At 45.5% G+C, this 27,603-nt stretch overlaps 5 protein-coding genes and 1 pseudogene across 6 annotated transcripts in view; 3 read left to right on the forward strand and 3 right to left on the reverse strand.

Annotated features, from left to right (window-relative positions):
* The window catches only part of LOC136406411 (GTPase IMAP family member 8-like), a 90,615-nt gene extending 78,926 nt beyond the window's left edge, over positions 1–11,689 (reverse strand). The window contains exon 1 of the mRNA XM_066386477.1: positions 11,583–11,689. The gene's annotated coding sequence lies outside the window, so the exon portion shown is untranslated. The remainder of the gene's footprint in view (positions 1–11,582) is intronic.
* LOC136406420 (GTPase IMAP family member 9-like) overlaps positions 1–27,603 on the forward strand; it is a 421,274-nt pseudogene that overhangs the window by 241,941 nt on the left and 151,730 nt on the right.
* The window catches only part of LOC136406404 (GTPase IMAP family member 7-like), a 243,511-nt gene that overhangs the window by 64,490 nt on the left and 151,418 nt on the right, over positions 1–27,603 (forward strand). The gene's annotated exons all lie outside the window — the stretch shown is intronic.
* Positions 4,421–14,032, reverse strand: LOC136405639 (GTPase IMAP family member 8-like). The gene is given in 9 exon segments (XM_066385130.1): positions 4,421–5,081; positions 5,084–5,290; positions 6,506–6,667; positions 6,670–7,071; positions 7,074–7,118; positions 7,920–8,024; positions 9,245–9,290; positions 11,054–11,726; positions 13,911–14,032. Coding segments are annotated over 9 exon segments (2,220 nt in total). The 3' UTR covers positions 4,421–4,623.
* Positions 18,267–20,830, forward strand: LOC136405640 (GTPase IMAP family member 2-like). Its single transcript, XM_066385131.1, is given in 3 exon segments — positions 18,267–18,288; positions 18,712–18,749; positions 20,006–20,830. Coding segments are annotated over 3 exon segments (885 nt in total).
* Positions 23,159–23,938, reverse strand: LOC136406415 (GTPase IMAP family member 7-like). Its single transcript, XM_066386482.1, has one exon. It carries the CDS (start codon positions 23,921–23,923, stop codon positions 23,159–23,161), a length of 765 nt encoding a protein of 254 aa, XP_066242579.1. The 5' UTR covers positions 23,924–23,938.

Below are 27,603 nucleotides of genomic sequence, written 5' to 3' on the forward strand. Positions count from 1 at the left end.
TGCATAGATGCCAGTTTTTTAAATTTAAATTTTATTTATTGATTTAAGAGAGAGGAGAGAGATTGGGGGTGAGTAGAAGGGGAAGCAACAGCTCATAGCAGCTGCTTGTATGTGCCTTGACCCAGCAAGCCCACGGTTTTGAGCTGGACAGTTTCTTTTAAAGAAAAAACGCTGCATTTTGGGCTTTCAGAGTCACAGGTGGAAGCAGAGTCAGGACTCACCGTCACAGGAACGAGGAAACAAGGCCGAGGAGGAAGGAGAGGGAACCCTGACAACCGGATAGGAGGACTTTGAACTCTGCCGTCCTGTGTCATTATAGTTTGGACCAAATTTCACCAAGTCACCAAGGAGTAGGGGACACTCAGCTGACATATGACTGACCAATTGTGAATCAAGGGCCATGGACATATTGAGTATTGAGATATCATTTAACAAATAATATCATAAATCCCAGATAGCTATACTTACATATGGTTCATACTTCTCACAATATATACTTCTATTTATAAGTCACTATATTCAATTTGCTAGTATATCGTTGAGGATTTACATGTCTATACTCATAAAGGATATTGGTCTGTCATTTTCTTTTCTTGTAAGATCCTTGAAGGATGCTGACTTCACAGAATGAATTATGATGTATTTCCCAATCTCCTATTTTTTGAATGTTTGCAAAGGATTTATTGATATTCCTTCTTCTTTAAATGGTTAGCAGAATTCTCCAGTGAAACCAGCTGGTCCTGGGCTTTGCTTTCATGGAGTTTCAGGGTTTCTTTTAATTGCTAATGTAACCTTTTTGCTTGTTAAAGTTATATTCAGATTTTATTTCTGTTTGAGTAACTGTCAGTAGTTAGTGTTTTTTTCTGGGAATCTGGTCCACCAGATTATTGAAAAACGGAAAAAAAAATGTGGCTGTCTGCCCAGTGAGCCAACAGCCTCCCGTAAGACCCATCAGAGCACATCTTGTTCTGAGCCAAAGGCCATGCGGGTCCCAGGCTGAGCTCAGCAGAGCTTCCAGCCTCTGCCCAATGCACGACATGGCTGTGCATCCCTCTTTGCCCCAGATCTCTCTACAGGGCTGGCACAGGCTTTGTCAGATCTGAGGGGTCTCTTTGTCCCTCCAGCTCCTCAGCAAAGGTCAGATCCTCAGCGAGCTCTGAGCCTTCAGTGCCCAACTCGGCATCCTCCCTTTTGTCATTAACAGACGTTACTCCAACCTCCACCTAAATCTGCTTGCTCTCCTCACTCTTTTTAATTATTACATTTATTTTGGGGTGTAGAGCAGGAGGTAGGGGTACACAGAGAGACAAAAGCCTCAATCTGTTCCATCCAGTATGAGCCTTGACTGGGGATCAAACCCACAACCTTTGCGTAACCAGACTCCACTCTAACCAGCCGAGCTATCCAGTCAGGGCTCTCCTCACTCTGTCTCAGCAAGTCCTTCTAGAATAAATGAACACAACAGTATTGCTGTCCCCAGCCTCCACTTCAGGAGGGGTCCTAAAGAAAAATGATGATGTACCCTATGTCATGTCCTGCCTGGCAGTAGATGGCCACATGGCCCCGACCTCGTCAGCACCCGTGTCACCTGCTAGGCCATGGGGAGAACCCTAGGATTTTTCCCCACCTTTAGACAGATGGAAATCCTGGGAGGAGGAAATAGCAACTACTAGACCTTCTTCCTCTCATATTCCGGGTTCTAGTCCAGGTCACTATTATTTGTGCTTGCCACAGAGAAATTACCTAAGGGGTGCCTTAAAGTAGTTGTCACTGGTCCTCTAAGGTCCTCAGGTACCAAAGACACAAAGTCCTTACAAGCGTCGAGGTACCTACTTCTCTGAGGAGGCGGCTCTTCCCCATGAAGGAAGCACAGGAATCACATAACTTTGTAATATAATTCATCTTTATTATTTCACTCCACATTTTCACAGTGGAGTATATTTACACACACATTTTCCAGAATTTGTCATAGTGAGGGTAATACAGGGTACAAAAGTATGAATGATGTCAGCCCATGCTCTTATAAATGGCTTAATCATGAAGGTAAGCTGATACTTTAAAAAAAACAAAGGCAGTGACATAGCCCTAGCTGCTGGCTCAGTGGTAGAGTGTTGGCCTGGCACATGGAAGTCCTGGGTTCAATTCTTGGCCAGGGCACACAGGAGAAGCGCCCAACTGCTCTCCACCCTTCCCCCTCTCCTTTTTCTCTATTTCTCTCTTCCCCTCCCATAGCCAATGCTCCATTGGAGCAAAGTTTGCTCGGGTGCTGTGGATGGCTCCATGGCCTCCACCTCAGGCACTAGAATGGCTGTTGTTGCAACGGAGCAACACTCCAATAGACAGCGTAACACCCCCTACTGTGCACACCAGGTGGATCCCAGTTGGGCACATATGGGAGTCTGTCTCTCTGCCTCCCCACTTTTAACTTCAGAAAAAAAAAAAAAAGGCGATGTCATAGATCCTGTCGCCAAAGCATCTGTGATGTGGTCAATACTGAAACCATCTGGCCCTGCTTCACCTCCGAGACAATTCCATATTTCTCACTTCATACAGTGCCCCCATCAGGCAGCTCTCGATTTTACTTGTTCATCCCTGAGCAGAACATCACTATCTGGGCACCTAGATGCAGCCGAATTGTGGAAGCTGCATGAGAATGAAGCTGGACCGTCGGTACCACACGGGCCCCAATGGCCCACTCTGGATATGAGACACAATGAGCTCCCAATGAGTTTAGACCGTTATTACGTGACTTCTCTGCGTTTGAGCCCAATTCCTAACCCTGAAGTGAAAAAGAAGGAGAGGAGAGGTGAAAAGGAGTTGTCTATAACCCTTTCTAGAGGAAATCTAGAATTAAATTTAGAATTTAAAAATTTTGCAAGGTTGGCAATTTTACTGTGCTCCTGATTTCTGTTCTAGTCTATTTCATTTTTTAATTTTATTTTTCTGCTCTTGTCTGTTTCACTGTGATGATTTAACTACACAATCATTTGAAATCTCAGGGAATCGTGTTCATTTCCTCAGGGACAACAAACGGGGGCTGCCTGGGTCCCTCTGCATTCAGACTTGAAAATAAGAGGGCACAAAGGGACAGCCACCCTTTCAGGAAAGGAGAGCTCAGGGGCCGTGGGCCGGACACAGGAGTCCAGCTTGACCTGTCTGCCATGCCCAGGACTTTACTAGATTTTGCCTCTCTCTCATGAATCTGGACGCCCTGATTTTCATGTAATTATATACGGTCTGTCCGTAAAGTCATGGTGCACGTTTACCGGTCACAGGAAAGCAACAAAAGATGATAGAAATGTGAAATCTTCACCAAATAAAAGGAAAACCCTCCCAGTTTCTGTAGGATGAGTGGCAGCATGTGCGCATGCGCAGATGATGACATAACACCGTGTATTAAGCAGAGCAGCCCACGGCCATGGCAGTTGAGATGTGGACGGTACAGAGGAAAGTTCACTGTGTTCTGTGGCTGGCTAAATTCCAATCTGTGACAAAAGTACAACATGAATATCGGCGCGTTTATAATGAAGCGCCACCACATAGGAATAACATTACTCGGTGGGATAAGCAGTTGAAGGAAACTGGCAGTTTCGTGGAAAAACCACGTTCTGGTAGGCCATCAGTCAGTGACAAGTCTGTAGAGGCTATACGGGATAGCTACCTAAGGAGCCCTAAAAAATCTGTGCATGAGCCACATCGAACTGCACTGAATAGGTATAAAACTGGGAGAGCCTTGGTCCCAGGTCTGTCCTGAGTCCCATCTACCTAAACAGGTAGGGTGATTCTTGTGAATTGGTTTTGACTCTTAATATCAGCCTAACCTCTGAAACCTTTTTCCCGATCATATTTCTTCTTGCTCCTTTACAATCTCCTGTTACCTGCCCTGCCTTACAGGTGAGAGGCACTGACTTCTCAACCCTCAAAGTCACGAAGCCTGTTCCCATCCACCCAACTTGAGCATGTCTAGGACTTAAAAGAGACCCCAGGCATTTCAGCCAGCTATAAAAACCAATCATTAGTGGGCTTGGTAAAAGATTTTACTTACTGATTTTTAAAATATTTTAGAGAGAGGAGAGAGAGAGAGAGAGAGAGAGAGAGAGAGAGAGAGAGAGAAAGGTCGGGAGGAGCCGGAAGCATCAATTTGTAATAGTAGTTACTTTTCATATGCACCCTGACAGGGCAAGCCTTGGGTTTTGAACCAGCAACCTCAGCATTCCAGGTCAATGTCTCACCCACTATGCAACTAAAGGTTGGGGTAAATTTTTTCTTTTAAATGCTTTTTTTTTTTTTTTTTTTTTTTTGAGAGAGAGAGAAAGGCAGGGAGAGAGAGAGAAAGAGACAGGCACATCAAGCCACTCCTGTATGTGCCCTGACCAGTGAATTAAACTGGCCATCTCTGTGCTTTGGGACATGTTAACCAACCAAGCTATGACCTCAGAACTTAATTTTTATTTTTAAAGAGAGACAGAGAGGAAGGGAGAGAGAGGGGTGGGGAAGGGAAGCGCTCATTTGTTGTTCCACTCAGTCGTGAGTTCTTTGGTTGCTTCCCGTGTGTGCTCTGACTGGGGATTGAATGCCTGACTTGGTTGTTTCAGGATAAACCCCTTAACTGGCGAAAAGCAGTTAGAGCCATATTTTGAATATTTTCATGTTGGTGGAGTTTAGCTTTTCCTGGGCATTTTTAGCTCTTTTGCTGGCTGTCTCCTGTGTACAGAAGTATCCATGCCCATCACGACCTATCACCTCTTTGGCCTTTTTCAAAAGGTCTGTTACCTGGTCTTTGCTGTCTTGGCCAGTTTCTTTGTTATTAAAAGCACAAACTCGCCCCTTACATTTTTTAATTATTTTCCTAAGAGCTTTGCTATTTGTGTTATCACAGTAATCTTTCAGGTTCCCTCCCCCCAGGTCTTCCTTCCCAGTAAAAAGCACAATCATGGATTTTGTAACATCATTTCCAACGATGCTCTCTAAAGTCGCCACCACCTCTTTATCCTGCTGAGTGAACCGTCCCAACTGGAGTATTAGAACCAGAACCGTGTTCCCTCCATGGTTGGACACATAGTTTTGGAACTTCTTTATGGGTTGCCTTCCTCACTGAGCATCAGGCGGAGCGCAGGAGTGTCCACCACCATGATGTCCTGCTCATTCACCATCCCCCTGCTGTCCTGGACCTCCTTGGTGACTGGCTGGGCTCAGAGCTGAGAGACAAATTCTGACCTCCCAAGGATGGTGTTGCCAGTGGCACTCATCCCAGTCCCACTCCTCCCCACGAGGACAATGGTCAGGGTCTCTGTCAGAGGAAAGCAGAAGAGAGTCGTCACCCTGGGTTATTTGAGTAAGTCTTGCAAAGCTGTGCTTCACACTATAGCCAAGGACACTCGGGGAGCACCAGGGCCACCTTCCCACCTGGCCACTCCAGCCCCAAGCATGGGCATGTCGCAGACATACAGTGAACTCAGAAGCAGGGCTTGGACCACTGTCCTTGCCCAGGGCTATGTCCCTGCTCCTATCTCTGAATTTGGTCCTTTTCCTGAGGGCTTCTCTGACTCCCTGGCACCCTACGAGTTACTCTATACCTGTTCACCTGGGTCCACTCTACTCATCTCACCTCTGTCTTCTGTCCTTGCTGCCAACTATGCCAACTGTGGCAAAATCTCCTGCATGTCCTTGAAAAAGCATTTCTCAGAATTAACTTTTGTGAAAAAGCAACAATACAGCATCTGTGGATTACCAGAGGGGGCACACTAATGGTCATTTCTCTTTACAACCACATTCAACAGGTGACTTTCATGGACGTCAAAAGGCCCCATGGCTATGATGACAGAGTTACAAACACTGTCCAGGGGGTGTCAACTATGGAGAACAAATTCCTCTACAAATGGAATTACAGGAGTAATACCATGGACGTCACTGGGGGATTCTTTATGACTTTGCTCTTGTCCCGTGATCTCTCTGTTCCATTCAGATCTCTCCTTCACACTTTTCCTCAATCACGACCTCCTTCCGACGTCACCAATCTCCACCTCCAAACAAGAAGGGAGCAGCCCATCCCGTGCTCCTCCATCCAGGGGAAATTACTGAATTGCTTATTCTGAACCCACAATCTCATGGTAATAGGATTGAAAGACTCCCGACATCCTATGTCCTTCAGTACTGCTTCCCTACCCCCCGGCGGTGTGGTTCTCAGAACTCTCTGAGCCCCCATCCCGCTTTCTATAGAGGTGGGACCCCTTCATGCCCATCCAGACCCTGGCCCTCGGCCCCGCCCCTTCACAGTGGGCTTGCTTCCTCCTACCGCTCTGCTTCAGATTGCTAGTGTGCGCCCAGAAACGCCTTCCAGCTTTCTGCTCAGCCATCCAACTCAACCCTTTCTGCACCGCCCATTTCAGACCGGTTTTTTTCCACGCCCCCTCTCCAGACGGCCTGCACATCTGAACCCCGCGGCCAGGACCCCGCCTCTCCTTTTTGTGAAGCTCATATAAGATGTGTGCAGAGCTTTGCGCACCTTCAGCGAAGCCACAGGTCTTGTCACCATTCCGCAGCACCAGGCGCACGACTTTGTCCAGGAGCGCCCCACCTGCCCTCGCTCCTCCTCTGGTGCCGCGCTGTAGCTGAAGGTGCTGTATCGGTGCCCACCTTCCTCGATGAGTTCCTTGACGGTTCATGTGGTTTCTGAGGGCGGGTCTGCTTCCTCATCCCCTCCGTCTTCTTTCCTTGTGAGAAGCACGACCGTGTGTTCCCTGAATTTGTCTCCAAACCTTCTTAGGAGAGTGGTCAGCACTGCCTCATCATTCTCAGAGAAGGAGCCCAGTGGGGTCACCAGCAGGAAGGCGTGGGGGCCCTGAGGGGCGTGTTCCTGAAGGGCTGGTTTCAAGACCGTTGATAAGTCCAGAGTATCAATGACCAAAATTTCCCTCCTTTTCCAGACCCTGCTCTCAGACTTGAACTCCTGGGTCACCCAGCGGTCGCTGAATTTGGTCTGGAAGGCTCTCTTTTCCAGAAGACTGTTGCCGGCTGTACTTTTTCCCACGCCGCGCCGCCCTACCAGTAGGACCTTTAGTTCTGACGTCCCGGGTTCAGTTCAGAGCCTGAGGCCCGCAGCTGCTGCTCCCCTGGGCCTGTGGGAAGACAGGACAGATTCTGAGTCTCTGCTTACAGGTGAACACAGACATGGGGACAGGTTGGCTGGTTCTCTGCCTCGTCAGTTTTTATACAGAATGGCACCAGTGCCCTGAACCAGGAGAGCTCCAGTCCTGGTCAGGAGCTACCCTCCAAGCGCAAGTCACAGAAGCAGCTGTGAACCGATTAAGAGATATGTCAACGGCTGGTGAGTGCCCAGAAACCTGAAAATGTTAAACTGAGGCTTCACTGGCCTTGGTCCTTCGCATTCCTCTTGTTTTGCTACCACAGGTAAGTACTGGGCATGAAGGCCATGGGCTAAGGCAGGACCAGGGAGAATCTGAGTTTCAAATGACCCTTAGTGCTATATTTATAAAATGAACCACAGCCAGCAATTAAAAAAGAAGAGTGAACTACTGATATCTGCCACTCAGCTGGATCTCCAAAACATGCCGAGTGAAAGAAGCCAGATGCAGAATCACAGGCTGCACGCGCCCATTATCTGAAGTTCAAGAACAGACGAGATTAACCAGTGCTGGTCATCCTCCCCTTCGGAGGATGAGGCAGACAGCACTGGCAAGGTGGCAGCAATGCTGCATTTCTTTATGTAGTTTGTGGTTGCATATATGCAGATGTGTAAAAAAAATTCATTGCGTCATGTAGTAAAGATTTGTCCATTTTACTCTGTGTAAAACATATCTCAGTAAACTGCTGAAAAAAATCTGTGCCACAAAACTGTCTCTCCACACATGCCCTGTCCCCACCACTTTCCCGTGATCCCAGGTCGGCACCAGACCTACGTGCTGAGCAGGTGCCAGAGTCACCAGCCGGATGGATAGTCACTGAGTTTGTATCATCCAAGGTGCCATCCGGGTGGGCTGTCACCTTGTTCCTACACAGCAAGTCTAGAAGGACAATGAGCATGGCATTTATAGAAAGCACCTGAGATCCTTAGCAGTAGAGCATCGGCCCAGCGTGTGGAAGTCCTGGGTTTGATTTGCAATCAAGGCACACAGGAGAAGTGCCCATCTGCTTCTCCACTGCTCCCACTCCTGCTTCTCTCTCTCTCTCTCTCTCTTTCTTCCCTTCCTGCAGCAATGACTCAAATGAGCAAGTTGTCTTGGGTACTGAGGAGGGCTGCATGGCCTCCTGTATAGTGCTAAAATAGCTTGGTTGCCAATCATCAGAGCAGCATCCCCAAATGGGCTGAATATCATCCCCGGATGGGGGTGGCTGATTGGATCCCAGTCAGGACACATGTGGGAGTCTGTCTTTCCACCTCCCTGCCTGTCACTAAGAAAGAAAGGAAAGAAGGAAGGAAGGAAGGAAGGAAGGAAGGAAGGAAGGAAGGAAGGAAGGAAGGAAGGAAGGAAGGAAGGAAGGAAAGAAAGAAAGAAAGAAGGAAATAAGGGAGGAGGGAAGGAGGGATGGAGGGAAAGAGAGACAGATAGAAGGAAGGGAAGTAAGAAGGAAAAAAAGAAAAAAGCTAAAATGCAATGACACCATGACCTTGTTATGTTGCCTTCAGAGAGTTCTTACTCTACCCCAAATCACCTTTCACAAGCCCTCATCATGGAAAAAGTCCTTTCCAACAGCTCATTCTGAAATGCTCCCCGCCCCAGTTCCTGATGACATGCTATTCCCTCGAGGAGACAAATAAACCCAATTTTGTGCAGTAACAGGTATGTTCTGGGGGCTGAAGGCCATTGACAGAATTTTAAACCCCCACTGCCACCCGATTTTATGTATTTGTGGCTATGTTTATTCATCTGTAAAATGAGAATAATGATAATAACATCTTTTATATAGGGTTGGTATGAAGATTATATATTATATACTATGGGGATTGGATGATTAGTATGTTATATATAATCTAGCATATAAGATGAACTGTAATAATCATCATTATTAATTTTTATCAATTTCAGAGAGAAAGAGAGGAAGGATGAGAGAGAGAGGGGAAACATTCCTTTGTTGTTCCACTCAGTTGTGCATTCATTGGTTGCTTCCCATATGTGCCCTGACCGGGGAACAAACCCGCAACACTATTGTTTTGGGGTGATGCTCCCAACTAACTGAGCTAACCAGCCAGGGCAAAGCAAGTATTTTTTTAAGGATATCTTACTGTGTGGATTGTCCTCCTTCTGAGATGCGGCTTCTTTCACACAGTCCTAGAAAATAAAGGGGGAAGTGATGTACACAGATCTGAAATCTCATCCTTCCACAAGAAAGAAAAAGAGACCCAAGTATATAATTCAGAGTAAATTGATGGTTAGGATGTGGTCACATCAAGGCCTTGGTCACGGTCCTCGCTGGCCGCCGTAGCCTGGTCCGTAATTCCACTGCTCATGCTGCTTCAGGTTTCCCAGACGTAAGATGGGCCTTGTCCTCACTCTGGGGGGCCCCACAGATGCCATCTAACCACGACCTTGTTCCTGAAGCTCTCTCTAACGACACTTCTCCACAGTTCCTAAAGTAATTCCCTCCATAGTCTTCCAGAAATTCTGCTACTCCTGGAGAAGATCCAGAGGCTTACAGGTAACGTCTATGCTCCCTGGAGGAGGATTCGAGCCCAGAGAAGGCTGTGACGTGCATTTGAGAGACAGGGGAAGTAAGGAGACTGGGAACCAAGTCCCCACATCTCTCCACTGTCTCCATCCCACATGGGCACCCCCAGTGTAGAGATGAAGTTTCTTCCAATATGAATCCAGTAAACCTTGGAATCGTCTCCATCCAGGTGGGTAGATGGAGGTGACGATGGGGTGTGGATAGCCACAAACCTGATGTCCTCTTCCCCTACCTGGTGAAGCCTTATACTCATTCTCAGAATTTAACTTGGCATGCAATCAGAAAAGAAAGTAAAAACTGTGATATGTAATCTTGATGAACCTGCCATCCTCAGACGCTGCCTGTCTTTTAAGCTTGTCTTTGTGCAGTCTCCATGCCCACCAGGAATGTTTCCCCTTGCTTACTCTCTCTCTCTATTTTCTTTAACATAGATGCAGGGAGACAGAGACACAGACTCCCACATGTGTCCCAACCACAATCCACCACGCAAGCCCCCTACATGGTGATGCTCTGCCCAATCCGGGGCTGCTGCTCCATTACTCAGCAACTGAGCTATTTTAGAGCCTGGGGCAAGACCAAAGTGTCCAGAGCCAACTTGCTTGTTTTGACCATGGCTGCAGGAGGAAAAGAGAGGAGAGAGAAAAAGAAAGGGTGGAGAAAAAGATGAGCTTTTCTCTGTGTGCCCTAACCGGGAAATGAAGCCGGGACTTCCACAGGCCAGGCTGATGTTCTACTGCTGAGCCAACTGGCCAGGCCCTCTCACTCCCTTTCTCACCAAAACCATTGGTACTGTCACTCGTTTCTCTCCATGGGGTCCTCACATTCCACTCTGGTTATCAGACATTTCTCACCTTACACAGCCTGGCTCAAACTCATTCATATTCTATGAAATACAAAGGATTCACTACTAATGTAAAAACTGTTAGCAGTAAACGGCACTCAATGCTATGAAATGTGGAGGGACTGCGTAGAGAGCTGAAGACAGGCTAGACTCAAACCCTGCAAATGCCAACTTTTAGAGCTCATGAGAGGAGGAATCAGCAACCTCTAGAGTGGTCAGAAAGCAGAGATGTGGGGTCATAAAGAGGGTCATTTTATTAATGCCAAGTGGATCTAATGAGTCATTTGTGTCCAAATTTATGAGGGGTAGAGTCAGACAAGGACTTAAACATATCCATTACTTTACCAATGCAGTCCAGAGGATAGTATTCAAAGTCTCCCACCATCTGGTGCCTCATCTCTCCAAATTATGGTCACCTATCTTCTTAAACAAAGGTTGTGAAGGTTGTCACTTGTCTGGGCCCATTGTCATCCCACTCACTCTAACGACACAAAGGTCCCTGGAGACCTTAACAAGGATTCTCACCTGGAACCCGCTGCCTTCATTTCTGATGTCCACGCTGTAGGGTCCTCCGTTCTCATCCACCAAACGCTTGACCCGACCAAGGAGCTCCGTCACCTGGCTGTGCCGTTCGGCCCCCTCTGCCTTGTTGTTGAAAGCACAGTATTGGCTTCTACAGGTTTCAACCAAATCTTTAACAGAGTTGTCGCTTTCAAAGTAATCTTGGATGGAGTCATTGCCCAACTCACCTTTCTGAGTAAAGATGATAATGGTGTGTCTCACAGCTCCCGCCCCAAACGCCTTCTGGATGCCCTTGATTGCTTCTCTGTCCTCCGTCTGGTAGTGGCCGATGGGGACCACCAGGAGCAGGGCATGGAGGCTGGGGGCAGAGGGTGCCAAGCAGCATTCAATGTGACGCTGCTTGTCTTTGGCACGAATTGTTAAGGAGTAAAGTTCGGGGGTGTCGATGACCACAACCATCTCCCCTGTCACAGATCCTTCCTCTTTCTTGCACACAGTAGTCACCCTCTGCCCACTGAATTTGGACGTGAACACATCTTTTCCCAGAATAGTGTTTCCTGTGGCACTTTTTCCTGCCCCACGCTTCCCTAAGAGGAGAAGCCTCAGTCCTCCCGGGGGGTGGCCCTGCTGCCAAGCATCCTCCTCATACTCCTGATGGGGACTCCCGCTGGTTCTGCTAGACAAAGAACAACAGGTCAAGGCTCAGCTCACAGAGGGGGCAGAGGAACAGGAAGAAATTGCAATTTCTGTTTGAGTAGTTTTTTTTCCCAAGCAATTGAGGCTACTAAGGTCCTCAACCCAGCATGTATTGGGAGACAGGCTTCTCTTTTTATTTCTAATATTCATGTGGTGTAGTCTGAGGGTATTTGTGTAAACTCTTTGTCAGTGGTTGGGATTTACATTTTGACCCAATAAAATCAGTGTACCTGTTTCACGTGGGCTTGAAAAAAATGTGAAGCCTGTAACTGTGTCCTCCCCCATCTCTGCCACCTACTCTGGCCCCCAGAATGCCTAGCGTGCCCCTCCTTACTTCCCTCTCCTCCTATCCACCTGGAATATTCCTCCCTGTTCTTCACTACTCTACATAAATGTCCCATCCATGTTCATCCTTTCTGATTTTTCCAGAATAAACTGACAATCAGCTCTTTTGTGGACTTGGGCAATAACGTCATCTCTGGTCTGCCTGCTTCCCAACTTCTTCCAGAGTAACAGGAGATGGATAATTCCACTTCTCAGACCAAAGTCCCCCAGGGCTTCCCAGCCACCTACCCAAACCCAAAGTAATAGGCAGAGGAGTTAGACGGGTCCAAGACCCCACCCCATCTGGGCCCTGGCTGCCTCCCTGACCTCCTCCCCACACATCTCCACCTTGCTGTGTCATATCAGCCTCCCTGCTGGTCCCCAAACATGTGACCTTGGGGCTCTGTGTTGGCTGTTCATCTGAGCCAGAGCATCCTTCCCCCAGACTAGTGGGGGACAGGTTCACTTCTAGTAGGTCGCACCCAATCGTCCCTGTGGCACAGGAGCCATCTCCAGTCACCCTAGATTTAAGAGCACCCTGGTCCCTGTAGCCCATAAGCACATCCCAGTCCTGCTCTAGTTTTATGCCCAGTGGCCACTGCTTCCACCATTAACAGTGTGCACTGATGTAATGCCGGTAGTCGAGGCAGAATACACTGAGCCATTACCATTTAATAATGTCTCACAACGGCGGATGAGCACATAGGCAGGGGAAACCGCTTCTCAGGCAGGCAAACAGCAAGAATGACCCCTCACAGTGGTGGCAGGTAAACCGACATCCACAATGCCCCTGAGCGCAAGCACCCATAGGCTCACATAGGCCATACACACGTGGCACAGCCACACACTCATGTACCAATCAGGCCAAAGGCTTGTAGCTGGTAAACCTGTGAGCAAATCTAACACAGCTGCACAACTAACTTAGCACTTTCTTTTCTGTCTCCCACCACTAAAGGGTCAATTCCATAAGAATGCACACGTCTTGTTTTGTTCACCCCGAATCTACAACACAGAGGAGGCACTCGATCAATACTTGTTTATGACCGAGTAAATGCATGTTTTCTTAAATGTGTTGATTGATTTGAGAGAGAGGGAGGAAGAAAGAGAGAGAGAGAGAGAGAAGCATCCGTTTGTTGTCCCACTTGGTTGTGCATTCACTGGTTGCTTCCTGTAAGTGACCTGACCGAGAATTGAACCCACAACCTTGGTGTTTTGGAATAACACTCGAACCAACTGAGCTAGCGGCCAGGGCCTGAGTAGATGGTTTAGACTTGAAGAACAAAGAAATACATCTGAAGAAAGTAAAGAATGAGAAAAGCCTTTTTGTGTGTTATCTGATAAATGATACCTTTTTAGAGCACAGCGTCTTGTAAAGTATATGATGGTTTGACCACTGTACTGACCACCTGAAACTAATATAATATTGAACATAAGTGTAATTTACTATATATATATATATATATATTAAGAAAGACAAAAACTTTTTTAAACAGTAAAATAGGGGGCAGATTATCAGGCTAATTTTGTTTTGTAAGGGCAAACATAAACTGCAATCTTTTCATTTCATTATTATTACTGAAAATACTTCCATTTAATAGAGAAGAAATGTGTTAAAAAATAATAATAACCCATGCCATCGTCAAGCCCCTTAGGTACTCCTCCACCTCGCATCCCTCCCCAATTTTACTAAGATATAATGCTTGGAGTATAAAAGCTTCCTGGCCGCAAACAAAACTACATGAAAATACTGGTTTTGGTGAGTCCTGTTTTAATGAAATCACCGCAAATCTAAAAAAAAGAGAGGGCAGTTTCAGTGTCCTACTGAAGGGAGAAATCTCACCTGCAGAAAGAAGTCAGGGCAGCCTGCCTGGCAGAGGCAGACTCATCCATAATGAAGCCCTGACCAGAGGACACATACTGGGTGGAGGTGAGAAGAGGCTCATAGGCCAGGGACAGAGGCATGGGCTCTTCCCTGGGCACCTCTCTGACATGACTCAGAGGCACAGACCGCCTAGGCTGAAAAATAAAAATTGTTACTTCTTGATTTTTTAAATATTCGCTTTACTGATTTTAGAGAGAGGCAAGGAGAGCAAGAGAGACAGGAACATCGATCTGTTCCTGTATGTGCCCTGACTGGAGATCAAAGCAGCAACCTCCGTGCCTCAGGATGATGCTCTAACCCAGTGTGATATTCGACCAGGACGAAAAGAGATTTCTTTGTGGCCTCAGTCCAGTCACGGCGGGGGCACTTCTAAGAGCATATTCCTATCCTGGCTCACCTCTGTATAGAGAAACCCTTGCCCTAACTCCTTAAGCACTTTTATTTTCATCGTAACACTGTTTCTGTATTATTTATTTTCTATTAGTTCATTTTCTCTCTCCTGCCCCTGGTATGAAACCCCATAAGAGCAGAGATCGAGTGTGTCTTGCTCTGTGTCCCTAGGTCCCTAATACAGTGCCTGCCACATAGTACAGGGTCGGGCAGAAGTAGGCTCACAGTTGTTCCTATGAAAAATAATACAATAACTATTAAATAATCACAAGAATTAACTGTATGCTTTGCATACTCAGAACGGTAAAATTACTTTTTGTCCCACCCTATATATGCTCAATAAATGGTATGAAATGAGTGATCATGAGCAGGGCAGGAGGAAAAGACGAAAAGCAGTTTTGACAAGGGCACAGAAAGACTGAAGTGATGTCACTTTGACACTGGAGAACAAAATTTTTGTGGCATGCACAAAAACACTTGTTCTTACCTAATTCAAGTATGCTGATCTCAAATCTGATATTAGTATTTCTCTCTAACCTACAGTTTTTTCACAATTCAAAATTTTATGTTTTCCTCTTATTGTAAAATTTTCAACATTTAGTTTAACATAATGAGGTTGAATATCTTCTTGGGCATCATCTTTGTAAAAATATAATTTATATAATTCAGTAAATACACTAACACACTAATAAATATGATTGCATCAGAATTTGTCTACAATTTTGAAATAGAACATATTAAAATACTTATTTTAATCATAAAATTTGTGCAAAACTTATTTGAATTCTATTCAGGCAAAAATTTGCGTTTGTAGCTCTTGTGTTGTGTACTTGTTGAGGACAATCTCATTTGATGCTCCAGCAGTAGTCTGCTCATCACTAATAGCTCCAAGATTTTTGGAAAACATATCAAGGTGACTGTTCAGGTAGTGAATCTTAACACTAATGTTACATCCAATGTCGCGGAAAGCCAACAGCATCCTTTGAACCAGAAGTTCATAGTTTTCTGCTTTTTTTGTTGCCAACCAAGTTTTTTGTAACTACCACAAAAGATTGCCATGCTGCTTTCTCCTCCTCATTCATCTTCCTGGGAAATTCTTCATCGTGTATGAGGGTTCGAATTTGAGGTCCATTGAATACACCTGCAAAATTTTATCTTCTCAAAAGACAAGGCAGGAAAAACAGAAATAATATATTAAAAGCATTCACTTTCTCTATTCAAAGCCTGAACAAAGTGCTTCATTAAGCCAAGTTTGATGTGAAGTGGGGGAAAAATGATCCTGTTTCGATTAACTACAGGTTCATTCACATTATTTTGCATCCCTACTTCCAGAACTTCAGGTTTCGGCCACTCCTTCTGTGTCCAGTGTTTCTCCTGAGCTCGGCTATCCCACAAACACAGAAAGCGAGGATACTTAGTGAAACCTCTCTGTTGTCCTAACAGGAAATTTTCCATTTTCAGATCCACACAAATGATCCAGTTATGCTCCTCATACTTCAGAAAAACGAGGACAATTTTTATGTCATTATAATCTTCTCGGAGATGAGTTGAATAACCAATTGGAACCACTGCATAAACATTACCATTGTGTAGGAGAACACATTTCAGACTCTGTTTAGACAGGCAAGAAATAGCTGCCACTCTGTTGGACTGTAAGTGGTAACACCTCGCTGGCTGAGAAGACTACTGATATTATGACAGTAAACAAAGTGTTTGTCTTTGGAAAAAAGTCCACAGAAATTTGTTCACACTTCCTGAAATGGGATACTTTAGCTGACCGGTGAAGTATATTCTTTTCTTTTTTTTTTTTTTTTAAGTATATTCTTTTCTTGAAGCCTGGAGGCTAATAACTCAGCTGCTTTCTTTGATAGGTCCAAATCTCTTACTAAGTCATTCAAATCAGGTTAGCTAAACTGCTGAGGGGTTAATGACTGCTTGGCATTAAAAAAAGACCGTTCAGATTCTACAACCATTTCCTCATGCATCTTATCAAAATACACTTGATCACCATGTTCACTTCCTTCGTCCTTAGAAAAAATAAAACCATTGAAAACTGGAACTGGAGTGTCTCAGAGTGTGGGATAGGTCGTACTGCTGAAGGAATATTAGGATATGTGATCATATGCTGTTTTTTCTTGCCGATGCCCTTTGTATGGATCAACAGAAATAACACTCACTGCTATGGTCCTTAGGTTCCTGCCAAACCATGGGAATACCAAAAGGCATTCCTTTGCATTTTTCTTTTGTCCAGTCATAAAGCATTTCCTCACAATTATGACACACAATATGAGGAACTTAATTCTTGTCTTGATCACCAAGAGGAACTTGAAAATAGGCAATATATGCACATGTCACAAATGATTAAATATTGCGCCTTTTACGTTGAAGTGTGTAATAGCCACATATATAACAGTAGGTGTCAGGAATATTCTTACATTTACGCCTACTCGAAGCAGCCATGCTTCAATCTTAAAACAAAAGAAGAGGGTGTTCTTTTCAGATAATAATTTTTTAAATTTATAAACTACAATTATGTAAAAGTGATGTTTGTAATACATTAATTGCCTTGTGGTTATGTTCAATCCAAGAGTCATTGCCCTTTAACTCCAATTTAAAAACCAATGCCTGCCATTAACTGTAACAAAAATAAATTAAAATTGCCTAAAAACTAGAGCATGCACCAAAAAACAGATTTCAGATTTGGAATCAGCGATGCAGAAATATATTTTAAAAGTTCTAAAATCTTATGCAACAGAAAATGAAAAAAAAAATTGTTCCCCAGTGTAATAAATGAGAAGTAGCCCTGTCTGGATAGCTCCATTGGTTAGATCATCCTCCAGATACATAGCAGTTGCCAGTTCGATCCCTAGTCGGACACATACCGGAAGAAACTGATGTTCCTGTCTCTATCTTTCTTCCTCTGTCTCTAAAAATCAATCAATCAAGCCCTGGCCGGCTGGCTCAGTGGTAGAGTATCAGCCTGGCGTGCAGGAGTCCCGGGTTTGATTCCCGGCTAGGGCACACAGGAGAAGCGCCCATCTGCTTCTCCACCGCTCCCCTTCTCCTTCCTCTCTGTCTCTCTCTTCCCCTCCTGCAGCCGAGGCTCCATTGGAGCAAAGTTGGCCCGGGCATTGAGGATGGTTCCATGGCCTCTACCTCAGGCACTAGAATGGCTCTGGTCGCAACAGAAGGACGCCCCAGATGGGCGGAGCATTGCCCCCTGGTGGGCATGCTGGGTGGATCCCGGTGGGGCGCATGCGGGAGTCTGTCTGACTGCCTCCCCGTTTCCAACTTCAGAAAAATACAAAAAAAAAAAAAAAAAAAATCAATCAATCAATAAAATTTTTTAAAGTTTTTAAAAAGAGAGAGTGCGCCTGCCAGGAGGTAGTGCAGTGGATAGAGCATGGACGTGGGATGCCTAGGACCCAGATTTTAGATCCATATTTTAAACCCAGAGGTCTCCGGCTTGAGAGCGGCCTCATCCGGCTTTCTCCATACATACAGTTGCCCAACATATTCCATTTTCTCCCAGGCATACAGAAAACACTTTTAAGACAAAAGGAAGTCAAAAGGGCCTCCCTGGTCACTCTCCCCTTTACCAGCCCACATTCCCTCTGATCAACTTCCTGAGGTCGCTAAACAGCCTAGCAGAGCAATGGAAATTTAAATAAAGAGCAAGCTGTCCCCCAGAACCCTAGTGGAAACTCTACTGAAGCCCCCACCTCCCTCTCTGGATACAGCCGACTCCCCCCCCACACACACACACACACATAGAAAAGGTGGTCAGAGAAGCTTCCAGAGCTCGGCCTGGGGAGGGCTCAGTCCAGCCCTCAGGGCAGTCATCGCAGAGAAGCGAAAGCGGTCACAGGGAGAGCACAGCTGGCTTCAATGTAGGTAAAATCAGAAATGTTATTTCTGGCAAACATGGACCTCCTTCAGCATTCAGGTATCGAAATGCAAACTGCTTAGCAGCTGCCAGCTCTCCTGGAGCCAGAGCAGAGAGTCTCTAACAGGGCTGTGGGAGGGGCCACAGGCAGTGGGGAGTGGGGGGGGGGTTGGGGGGGGCACGGCCTGCTCTGCAGGATCTAGTTCTTTCTGATCATCAGTGTTTCAGAGAAGAAAGAGATTTCTCAGCAACCCAAGCACAGATGCAGACAGGGTGACTTATGGCTTACTTCATGCACCCCAACTAGGATACTTCTAAATGCTCCCTGACTGGGATACACCAGGCAAACCCATATCTGGGGCCGATGCTGGAATCATCCCTGCTATTTTTAGCACCAGAGGCTGACGCTGGGACTATCGAGTTATCCTCAGCACTCAGAGACCACGCTGGAACCAATCGAGCCACTGGCTGTGTGAGGAGAAGAGAGGGAATGGGGAGAGGGCAGGGGAGAGAAACAGATGGTCACTTCTCCTCTGTGCCCTGACCCAGATCAAATGTGGGACATCACATGCCACACCAAGGCTCTAACCAGTGAGCAAGCCCTCCAGGGTCTAGTCTATTTTCTCATCGTGTGACCAAACTCCTTGAATGGGGGGATTTATCTTGTGAGACTTTGAGCCCCTGAGTCAATAAACTGCTGGCACCTCGTAGCCATCCCCTTGCTGCCTTATTCCATTGCTAAAAATCCAGCCCCTCTCCATCCTGCACCCACCTGGGAGTCTAGGAGGGGGCGGGAAGGAGGGGTGTTTCACCTGCTGAGTGAGTTCTGTCCACTCCCTGCCCTTGTCATTAGCCACAAAAGCCACTAGTGGGCAGGGAATGCCCATCTTTCTTTAGGTCAGGGCCCAGCCAACACATGACAACTGTGGAGAGAAGAGGGTATAATGGACTCCGTTCTCTTCCCACCCAAGTTCAAGATGTCCATGCCTAGTCGGTGTGGTTCTGTCTAACCCCACCCTCTGTGTCCAAATACCACGGACCGTGCTCGAGCAAATTCCAGAGATCTGAAAAGGTAAATGTTCTTTCCTTGCATAAGCACAGTAACCCAAGGACAAGTAAGAATTAATAATTCTGTATTAGCAAACATCCACTAAGTGTCTGAACTCCCCCACCACGTCTGCACTTGGAGAATCTGCTTACAGACTGAACCCCTGTCTCCCCCCCCCCTGGGAGCTCCACAACCTCCCTCGTCCTGCCGGCGGCATGGCCAAGCACCCCGGCTTCCAGCTCAGGCCTTCTCCCTCGTAGAATGTTTTAGGTTTTCTAGTAAGCAAACTTTCATTACTGGATTTTTGGCTACTTCTCTTTGGAGAGTTACTCTATGTTTTCTCTTACTTGCTTTTGAAACCCAGGAGGTGGGGGGGAACCACATGTCAAATTTCTTTGCCTCTGATTTTCTCTTTTTCCCTGGAATTGCCATCAAACTTTGTTCCATCTCTAAGGGGATAATTTACTTATAGAAGTCTGCTTTTTCTGACTCACTTCCATCAGGAGTTCCGAAAATGGTTCTACTTATTCCTCCCACAAACATTTACTAGCCATCTTCAGGGTCCTTTAATATATACATTCTATAAAGGCAGCAGGCAGGCCGCAAGGTGTGGGAGAACTGCCCTTAGTCACTGGACACCAGTTTTCCAAGTGCGCACTAGAGGACGCCACTTCACCATTGCCATTGGTTACAAAAGGTCTTGAGTGACTCAGTAGGCAGCCTATTGAGGTCATGATTGACATGACAGACATGTTTTCTGGGCCCGGCCACTCTGATGCCCTGCACGCAGAGGTGCACAGGTGCTACCTGCTCTCAGCCCCCGGACCTCACGTGCTACTCCTGGTGACGCAGCTGGACTGACTCAAAAGCCAGGACCAGCAGGTCACGCAGAGGGTGAGGGAGCTCTTTGGAGAGGACGCCCTGAGACACACAATTGTCCTCTTCACCCACAAGGAAGACCTTGCTGGAGGCTCCCTGATAAAGTACATCCATGACTCAGACAACAAAGCCCTACGCACGCTGGTGGCAGCATGTGGGGGACGAGCTTGCACCTTTAACAACTGGGTGAGAAAATGTGAGCGGGCTGACCAAGTGGGGGAGCTAATGGGTGTGATTGAGGGTCTGATGATGGAGAAGAGAGGTGCCCACTACCCCAATGGGCTGTACCGCCTAGTGACAGGACCAGCGTGTGGGCCAGAGCAGTCAGAAGAAAGAGTAGAGGATTTCAGAGGGGCTCTTATACAGCACATGGAAACTCAGAGACGTCGCACAACTGGGGCCAAAAAGAATTGCTTAAAAAAAGCCCTAGACAAAATATTAGTGTGGATTCTATTTTATAATCAGTTGTTTGTCAAATTATTAACTCTCTTATTTTGTGTATTGCTCAGAATATGCTGTTTTTCTTACTGCTTACTCTGTTGCTTGTGCAGTTTGCTCTGTAGCTCACCGTTAACTGTGCTCAGAAAATTATTGGTAATTCCTGGATGGAACATTGGTCCGAATGCAAGAGTCCTGGAGGACAGTGATGGACCAGTAACTATCACTGTGATATAGAGGGTGAGTCACCGGACCTCCTCTATACATTGTGGCGCCTAACGTCACTAAATGCTTCGGATGCTGCGAAGTGTTTAAAACATTAATATCACTTCATTTACAAATGAACAAATTATTATTAAAGTTACTGTTTGTTTTGAAATATAATACAAAAAATGTTTGAAAGCTGTATACATAAAATTTCTCCCATTTGCAAATATCTAAAGCAATTTTACGTCCTTGGTAACTGATTTTCTTCTTTAAAATGCTATGATATCCACTGAATTTAAAAAAAAAAAGATAAGATTTCTACTGAATGATATAAAATAATAATAAGAAATCTGTAAAGTTTCTGAGATCACATTTATAATACTGTTATTTCCCCACTTGAAACCAATTATGCCCACTAACGACATATATCACACTCACATACCTGGTGACAGTCATGGGCGGACCCAGAGAAACACTGGATACATAATTAGTATCAAAGAAAGTGGATATTATTAACATTTATCTACGAGAATTATAGCAACAGAGATGGCCACTTAATTAGGGACTTGGGAGAAAGTCAAGTGCAGGCGCCTCCTACAAGCTGTAGACACAAGACATGGAAATGACAAGGGACACTGCTGGTAACAGTGAGGAAATTGTGCCCTAACCCCAAGGGGGTGGATGAGAACCGGAATCCAGATGGAGAGTTGGGTAGACAAAGTGTGATGTCTGGCTTAGTGTTGCAGGTGACTTAGCAGGGAGAGGGGCGGGAAAACAAACACCAGACCTTGCTTTTGTGCCCAGAAGTTATCTCTGGCTTGGACTTCCCATTGGTAGAAGCCAATCAGAAGTCAGACTTCCAGAAATCCCACTGATGTCCAATCCAACAAGGGCTTCAAGGTCTAGACCGTTCTTAATAAATGCTAGTCTTGCTAAATGTTAAAATATAACACAGTATTTTGCAGACCAGATATAAAAAAGATTGAGGTTGACAAGAACTCATCCTGGGTAAGTACAGCCAACTGAAAAACAAAGACATCAACATGAAATTGACCAAATAGTGTATATAAGCAAGTGCTAAACCTCCCTTCTAAGAGACAACGCTTGGATATGAAACCTGTCTCTTTACCTTGATGCAAATAAATAAAACTCACTTGTGACAACCATGTATCCATCTTGAATAGAACAACCCAAGTGGCGAACCTCTTGAGTTTGTTAACAATGAGATCCACATAGATCACCCCTTGGGACAAAGAGTTAAGGTGAAGGAGGGTAAAGTGTGGATCTTCATAGGAAAATGAAAAGTATTTGGCACAGAAGAGAGATTTAAGTTATACTCAGGGCCAATTTAAGTTAGGATTGTGCCTTAAGAAAGAAAAGAGATAAAACAGTAAGAGAATTTAGTGACTTCCAGGCCTCCATGGACCGCACAGCATCTTGCTGGAGAAGCCGGCTGCTTCAGAGACGTAGACTGAAACCATGTGAATCACCAGTGGTGCTAATGCTTGGCGTGTGCAGGAGTTCTTATCTGAATCTTCCTAAATCGAGTCTGTAAATTCAGTGATATATTTATTGTCAGAGTATGCCAATATTGTCACTTCTTAAGTTTGCTGGCATTGTGGGGATGCGTGGGAGGAATGAGTAGGGAAGATGCTTCAGGTTAGCTATCACTGTGTAACAAACAACCCCAGAGCTTCATGGTGAAAACAACAAGCATTTATTTTCACAGGAATCTGGGGGCAGGCCAGGACAACATGGGCGGCTCCTCCTTGTTCTCTGCGGCTCCATCTGTAGTGCTCAGTTGGCAGCAGGAGAACCCACGTCCATGTTGCCTCCCGTGCTTGGCGGCCATGTAGGCTCTGCTGGCTGATGTAAGAGCAGTGGGGGGAGTGGGCCAGAGACTCCAAGTCCTCTTCATGCGGCCCCTCCACGGGCCACGTGGGCTTCCTCACAACATGGTGGCCAAGGTCCAAGAGCAAGTGCCCCAAGAGAGAAAGGAGGCCTTGTCCCTAATCCCACCTCAGAAGCTACAAATGCCCACTATTCATGAAAAGAGTCACAAAGCTCATTGGATTTAAAGGCAAGGGAAAGAGTAAAAAGCTCAGATTACAAGAAGAATAGGTAGGTTAGAGGATAGTGTTATGGCCATCTTCAGAAAATACAACCTATCATATTAACAAATTGTAGTAATTTAAGAAGAAGAAAAAATAAAATTTACCTAATTTCCAAAATGCATGCCATTTTTTTAAAGAAAAGTGCATAAAACACTTAACTTTTCTTTAAATACGTTTAACATAAAGTGCATAAACACTTAACGTTTCTTCCAGCTTCTTTACTTATATTTTTAATACGTTCATCTTATCTCATCTTTAGGTACTTTATTTTTTCCTCCTTTTCTGATATGATATATTTAGCCCTTACTAGTTTAATTTCCTTCGCTAATTCATCAGCATAAATTATCTCCAAAGCTTCTGCCTGACGTCTCAGCTTCTCCTCTATGTCCTTGTAGACGGCGTCAGAGAAGTGAGTCCCCCCGTTCTCCTGCACAATCTTCTCTATCAGACCCACCAGCTCCTGCACTTGACCTTCCCTCTCAGCCTCGTCTGCACTTGGGCTGTTATTAAAGGCACAGCAGCAGTTCCCACACTCCTGGATGATATTTTGTAGGTCCACGTCTGCATCTCCTATAAACTGACTCAGGCTCTGACCCACCAACATATCTTTGCATGTGAACAAGTTGATCATGTACTTCATGGCTGCCTTCCCAAAGATGTACTTGATCAATGCAGTTGGTTTGTACTCTTCCTCCGTGAAGTGGCCCAGCTGCACAACCAGAAGGATGGTGTGAGGCCCAGGGCGGGAAAAGAGGACACACAGGCTGATCTCCTCACAGGTGGTCATCAGTGTCTCCTTAGTGTCGAATAGCCCTGGGGTGTCCACGACAAGAAGGTTCCTCCCCTCCCAGTTCTGCGTTGCTGCCTGACACTCCTTGGTAACAGCTTGGGCAGCAATTCTAGAATCAAATTCACTTCTCCCAAGGATGCTGTTTGCTGTCGCACTTTTCCCATTCCCTGTTTTTCCCACCAGGACAATCCTCAGAGTTTTCTCCTGATGGCCACCCATGTTCCTGTCAAGAGGATCTGGATGTACGTGCCCACAAGACCTTAAGGAAGGGAAGGAGAGAGGGAAGGGTTAACTCAGGTAAGAGGGCATCTTTCCCAAACCTCTTTTCTTCATTCTTTCCTCCCTGAAAATATGTAATAGTCTATGACATTGACCCCAGTGAGAGCAGAGATGACACAGCTCAGTTACTGTGGAAGAAATAATAAAGTAGCGTTTTCCCACAAAGGAGCACAAGGTCTGGGTACTTTCACAGGAAAAGTCATCTAAGATTTATACATCTGATTATCTCAGTATTAACTAAGCTGATCCTATTCATATGAAAAAGAATAGAAACTTACAATTATCTCTACGAATCAAGTATACTATTGATTCTAAAACTTAACAAACATTTCACCAATAAATAAAGCTATAGACATGTCTCATTTTGAAATATTAATACAAAATCCTAAATAATTTATTGCATATCAAAAAATTTAATGCACCATGAAAAAGTGTGACTTCTGTTAGAAATACTGGGATGGTTCAAAATGAGAAAATTGGCTTTCACAACATATCCCACGTTAATAGAAGAAGAAGAAAATGAACTAGATGCAGAAAGGACATGTGACAAAATGCAACACTGACTCGTGTTGAAAGCATTTCATAAGATTGAAATCAATGGATACTTTTTTTTTTTGTATTTTTCCGAAGTTGGAAACAGGGAGGCAGCCAGACAGACCTCCCCCCCCCCCCCCCCGCATGCGCCCCACCGGGATCCACCCGGCATGCCCACCAGGGGGCGACACTCTGCCCATCTTGGGGCACCCCTCTGCCACAATCAGAGCCATTCTAGCACCTGAGGCAGAGGCCACATTGCTGCCCTCAGCGCCCAGGCAAACTTTGCTCCAATGGAGCCTTGGCTGTGGGAGGGGAAGAGAGAGACAGAGAGAAAGGAGAGGGGAAGGGATGGAGAAGCAGATGGGCGCTTCTCCTGTGTGCCCTGGCTGGGATAGAACCCGGGACTACTGCACGCCAGGCCGAAGGTCTACGACTGAGCCAACTAGCCAGGGCTGGATACTTTTCTAACATGATTTTATATAACCTAAATTAAAGTTTTCTTGCCATCCCTCTTTATTTCCCTGCAGGTGAGAAATAGTAGGTTAGAAAGTTAAATAGTGGATCATAAAGTTAAAACAACGGGATGAAAAGGTCATTTGAATGAAGAAAAAAGAATGATCCGGCACCATCATGAAAATGAACAAGGAGGTTGGACTAGATTTACCAGAAGTCACACATTGTAGTTTCTGTAATTACAGCTGAACAATGTTGGCTCATGAATGGAGAGATCAGAGAAATGAAAACTGAAAATGCTAAAATAGACCAAGTTAATCATATTATAATACATACACTTATAGTCACTTCAATTACATTGTGTTACAGATTCCGAGGGCAGCATCTCACATCCATAAGGACAAAGACGGTTAGTAGAGCGACTAAGGGGTAACCGTGGAACCACGTAGAAAAGATAAGACGGCACCTGTGCCTCACGCCACTCAACTGCCATGCAGATGAGAAGTTCACATGTAAAATTGAATCCATATAAATAATAAAACAAACATGGTTAATCTCTTTGTAAGCTGGTGTTAGGGAAGATATTTCTAAGATTTGAAATAGAATGAGGAAAAGGACTAGTAAGTGTGGTTACAAAAAAATATCACACATAAGACAAATAGACAGTGACAGAGAATGATTTGTCTTTGGGTGATGGGCACACAAGACAATCAACAGTTCAAACACTGTAGAGCTGATCACCTAAAAGCTATGTATTCTTATTGATCGATGTCACCCTGTTAAATTTCATTTAATAAATAAAATTAAAAAAAACTTAGTTCTAAAGATTGAATAAAAATATTGTCACTTTTTTAATGAGAACATTGATGTGTTCTGGAAATGCTGAGACACTTGCCCAAGGTCACAGTGCTAACAGGTACCAGGCAGAGCAGAAATCCAATTACAAGTCTGTCTGACCAGCACGTCCCCTCCTAACCACTGCACACGGCGCCTCTTCCTGGTGTCTTCTCAGGCCCGTGATTCTAAAATCCCATCAAAGTAGAGGTAGATGGAGAGAGGGCAGGCAAGGGGTCCACACTCTTGCTGAGTGGAGAACTGGCAGGAAGCCTGTACCCAGGGAGTTCACAGGAGGGTTTCTCATGCACTGTTTCTCCAGAATGGCTTGTCCTCCCCCAGGGCACCCCTCCCCACCTCATATGTCACACTACTGGGGTCACAGCCTCTCTCTGCTAAATCATGGAAAGGATTCCACAAACCACATTCTAGATGTCCTCTGCCATCAGAGACGAGGGTACCCCTGGAGAGTCCCTGCTCACCCTGGGATCCAGCTTCTTCTTCAGTCAGGAGAGGGGTTTAGATTAGGAAATCTCTAAATTGTCTTTGAGCTGAAAGAACCTGCCTTGGCGGTACCAATATCTTATCGAAGAAGAAGAAAGGGTAATCAGGAAACCCTGTCACAACAGCAAATGCATGAGATGCACCAGTCAGCACACATTTGTCCTGTTAAGTATGAGACGTGCTTGGCCAGGAGCCCTGTTGGTTAGAGCATTGCTCATATATGCCAAGGTTGCGGGTTTGATCCCAGGTCAGGGACATACAAGAATCAACCAATGAATGTACAAATAAGTGGAACAACAAATGAAGGATTTACCCCCTTTTTCTATATCTCTTTCTCTCTGTCTCTCTATCATTCTTTCTAAAATCAATAAAAATTTAATAATAAGTAAATACACATGAGACGTATGACACTGTGCTAATAACACTCCTTACTCCCATCCCGACCTTTCACCAAGGCCACCCTGACAGCATCTCCCTGCTGTGCTGCGGGTCAGTCCCTGGTCCCTGTTTCCTTCCCGGACCAGACCCACCCCTGCTCACTCCCTGGACCTCCTGCCCTCACAGCTCCGTCCTCTCAGCCAGGCTCACCTTCTATTCTACAGGTTGAGGAACTCTCAGGTTTTCTCCAAAGTAGACCTCTGAGCTGGTGCTTATGCTTTAACTGTGAGGAAGGGGAAAGCGTTTGAACCGCCCAAAACACTGAGCCAAGGAGCTGAGAGTGCGTGGGGCTCATGGGGAATGTTCGCCTTTAAAGAGTCAGAAATATTGCCCCATAACCTGCTGGCTGCTTCAGTTTTACCAAGTTGAAATATTTTCTTCTGTGAGCCTGCTCTGGTATCTAAATTTCCAAAGCTACAGTTGGTGTTTGGGTAATATGGTGGATACAAGAAGCCCTTATTAATGATGTAATTCTTCTTTTTCTTCTTTTCTTTTTTTTTTAGTAAGAGAAAGAGAGTGACAGACACTGATAGAGAGACAGGAAGTGAGAGAGATGAAAAGTATCAATTCATACTTGTAGCACCTTAGTTGAATAGGTGCTTTCTCATATGTGCCCTGACTGGGGGGAGCTACAGCCAAACCAGTGACCCCTTGCTCAAGCCACCAAATTTGGGCTCAAGCCAGCAACCTCAGGCACCTGGGAAATGACCTTAGTCTTGCTCAGAAACTCCGACATAGTGTCTGGTCGTGTTCCCTAGTGCAGTGGGAGACTGCAGGGGATTCTGGGAGAAGAGAGTCGGGAATGCGACTTGGTGTATCCTTGGGGTGTTTGCTAGTGATTATATGATATGGGA

The sequence above is a fragment of the Saccopteryx leptura genome, chromosome 5 (assembly GCF_036850995.1).
Source record: "Saccopteryx leptura isolate mSacLep1 chromosome 5, mSacLep1_pri_phased_curated, whole genome shotgun sequence".
NCBI classification, from domain to species: Eukaryota; Metazoa; Chordata; class Mammalia; order Chiroptera; family Emballonuridae; genus Saccopteryx; species Saccopteryx leptura.

What these genes read in the sequence shown, in the direction of transcription:
- LOC136406415 (XM_066386482.1), bottom strand. Translation starts at nt 23,923, where the DNA reads ATGGGTGGCCATCAGGAGAAAACTCTGAGGATTGTCCTGGTGGGAAAA.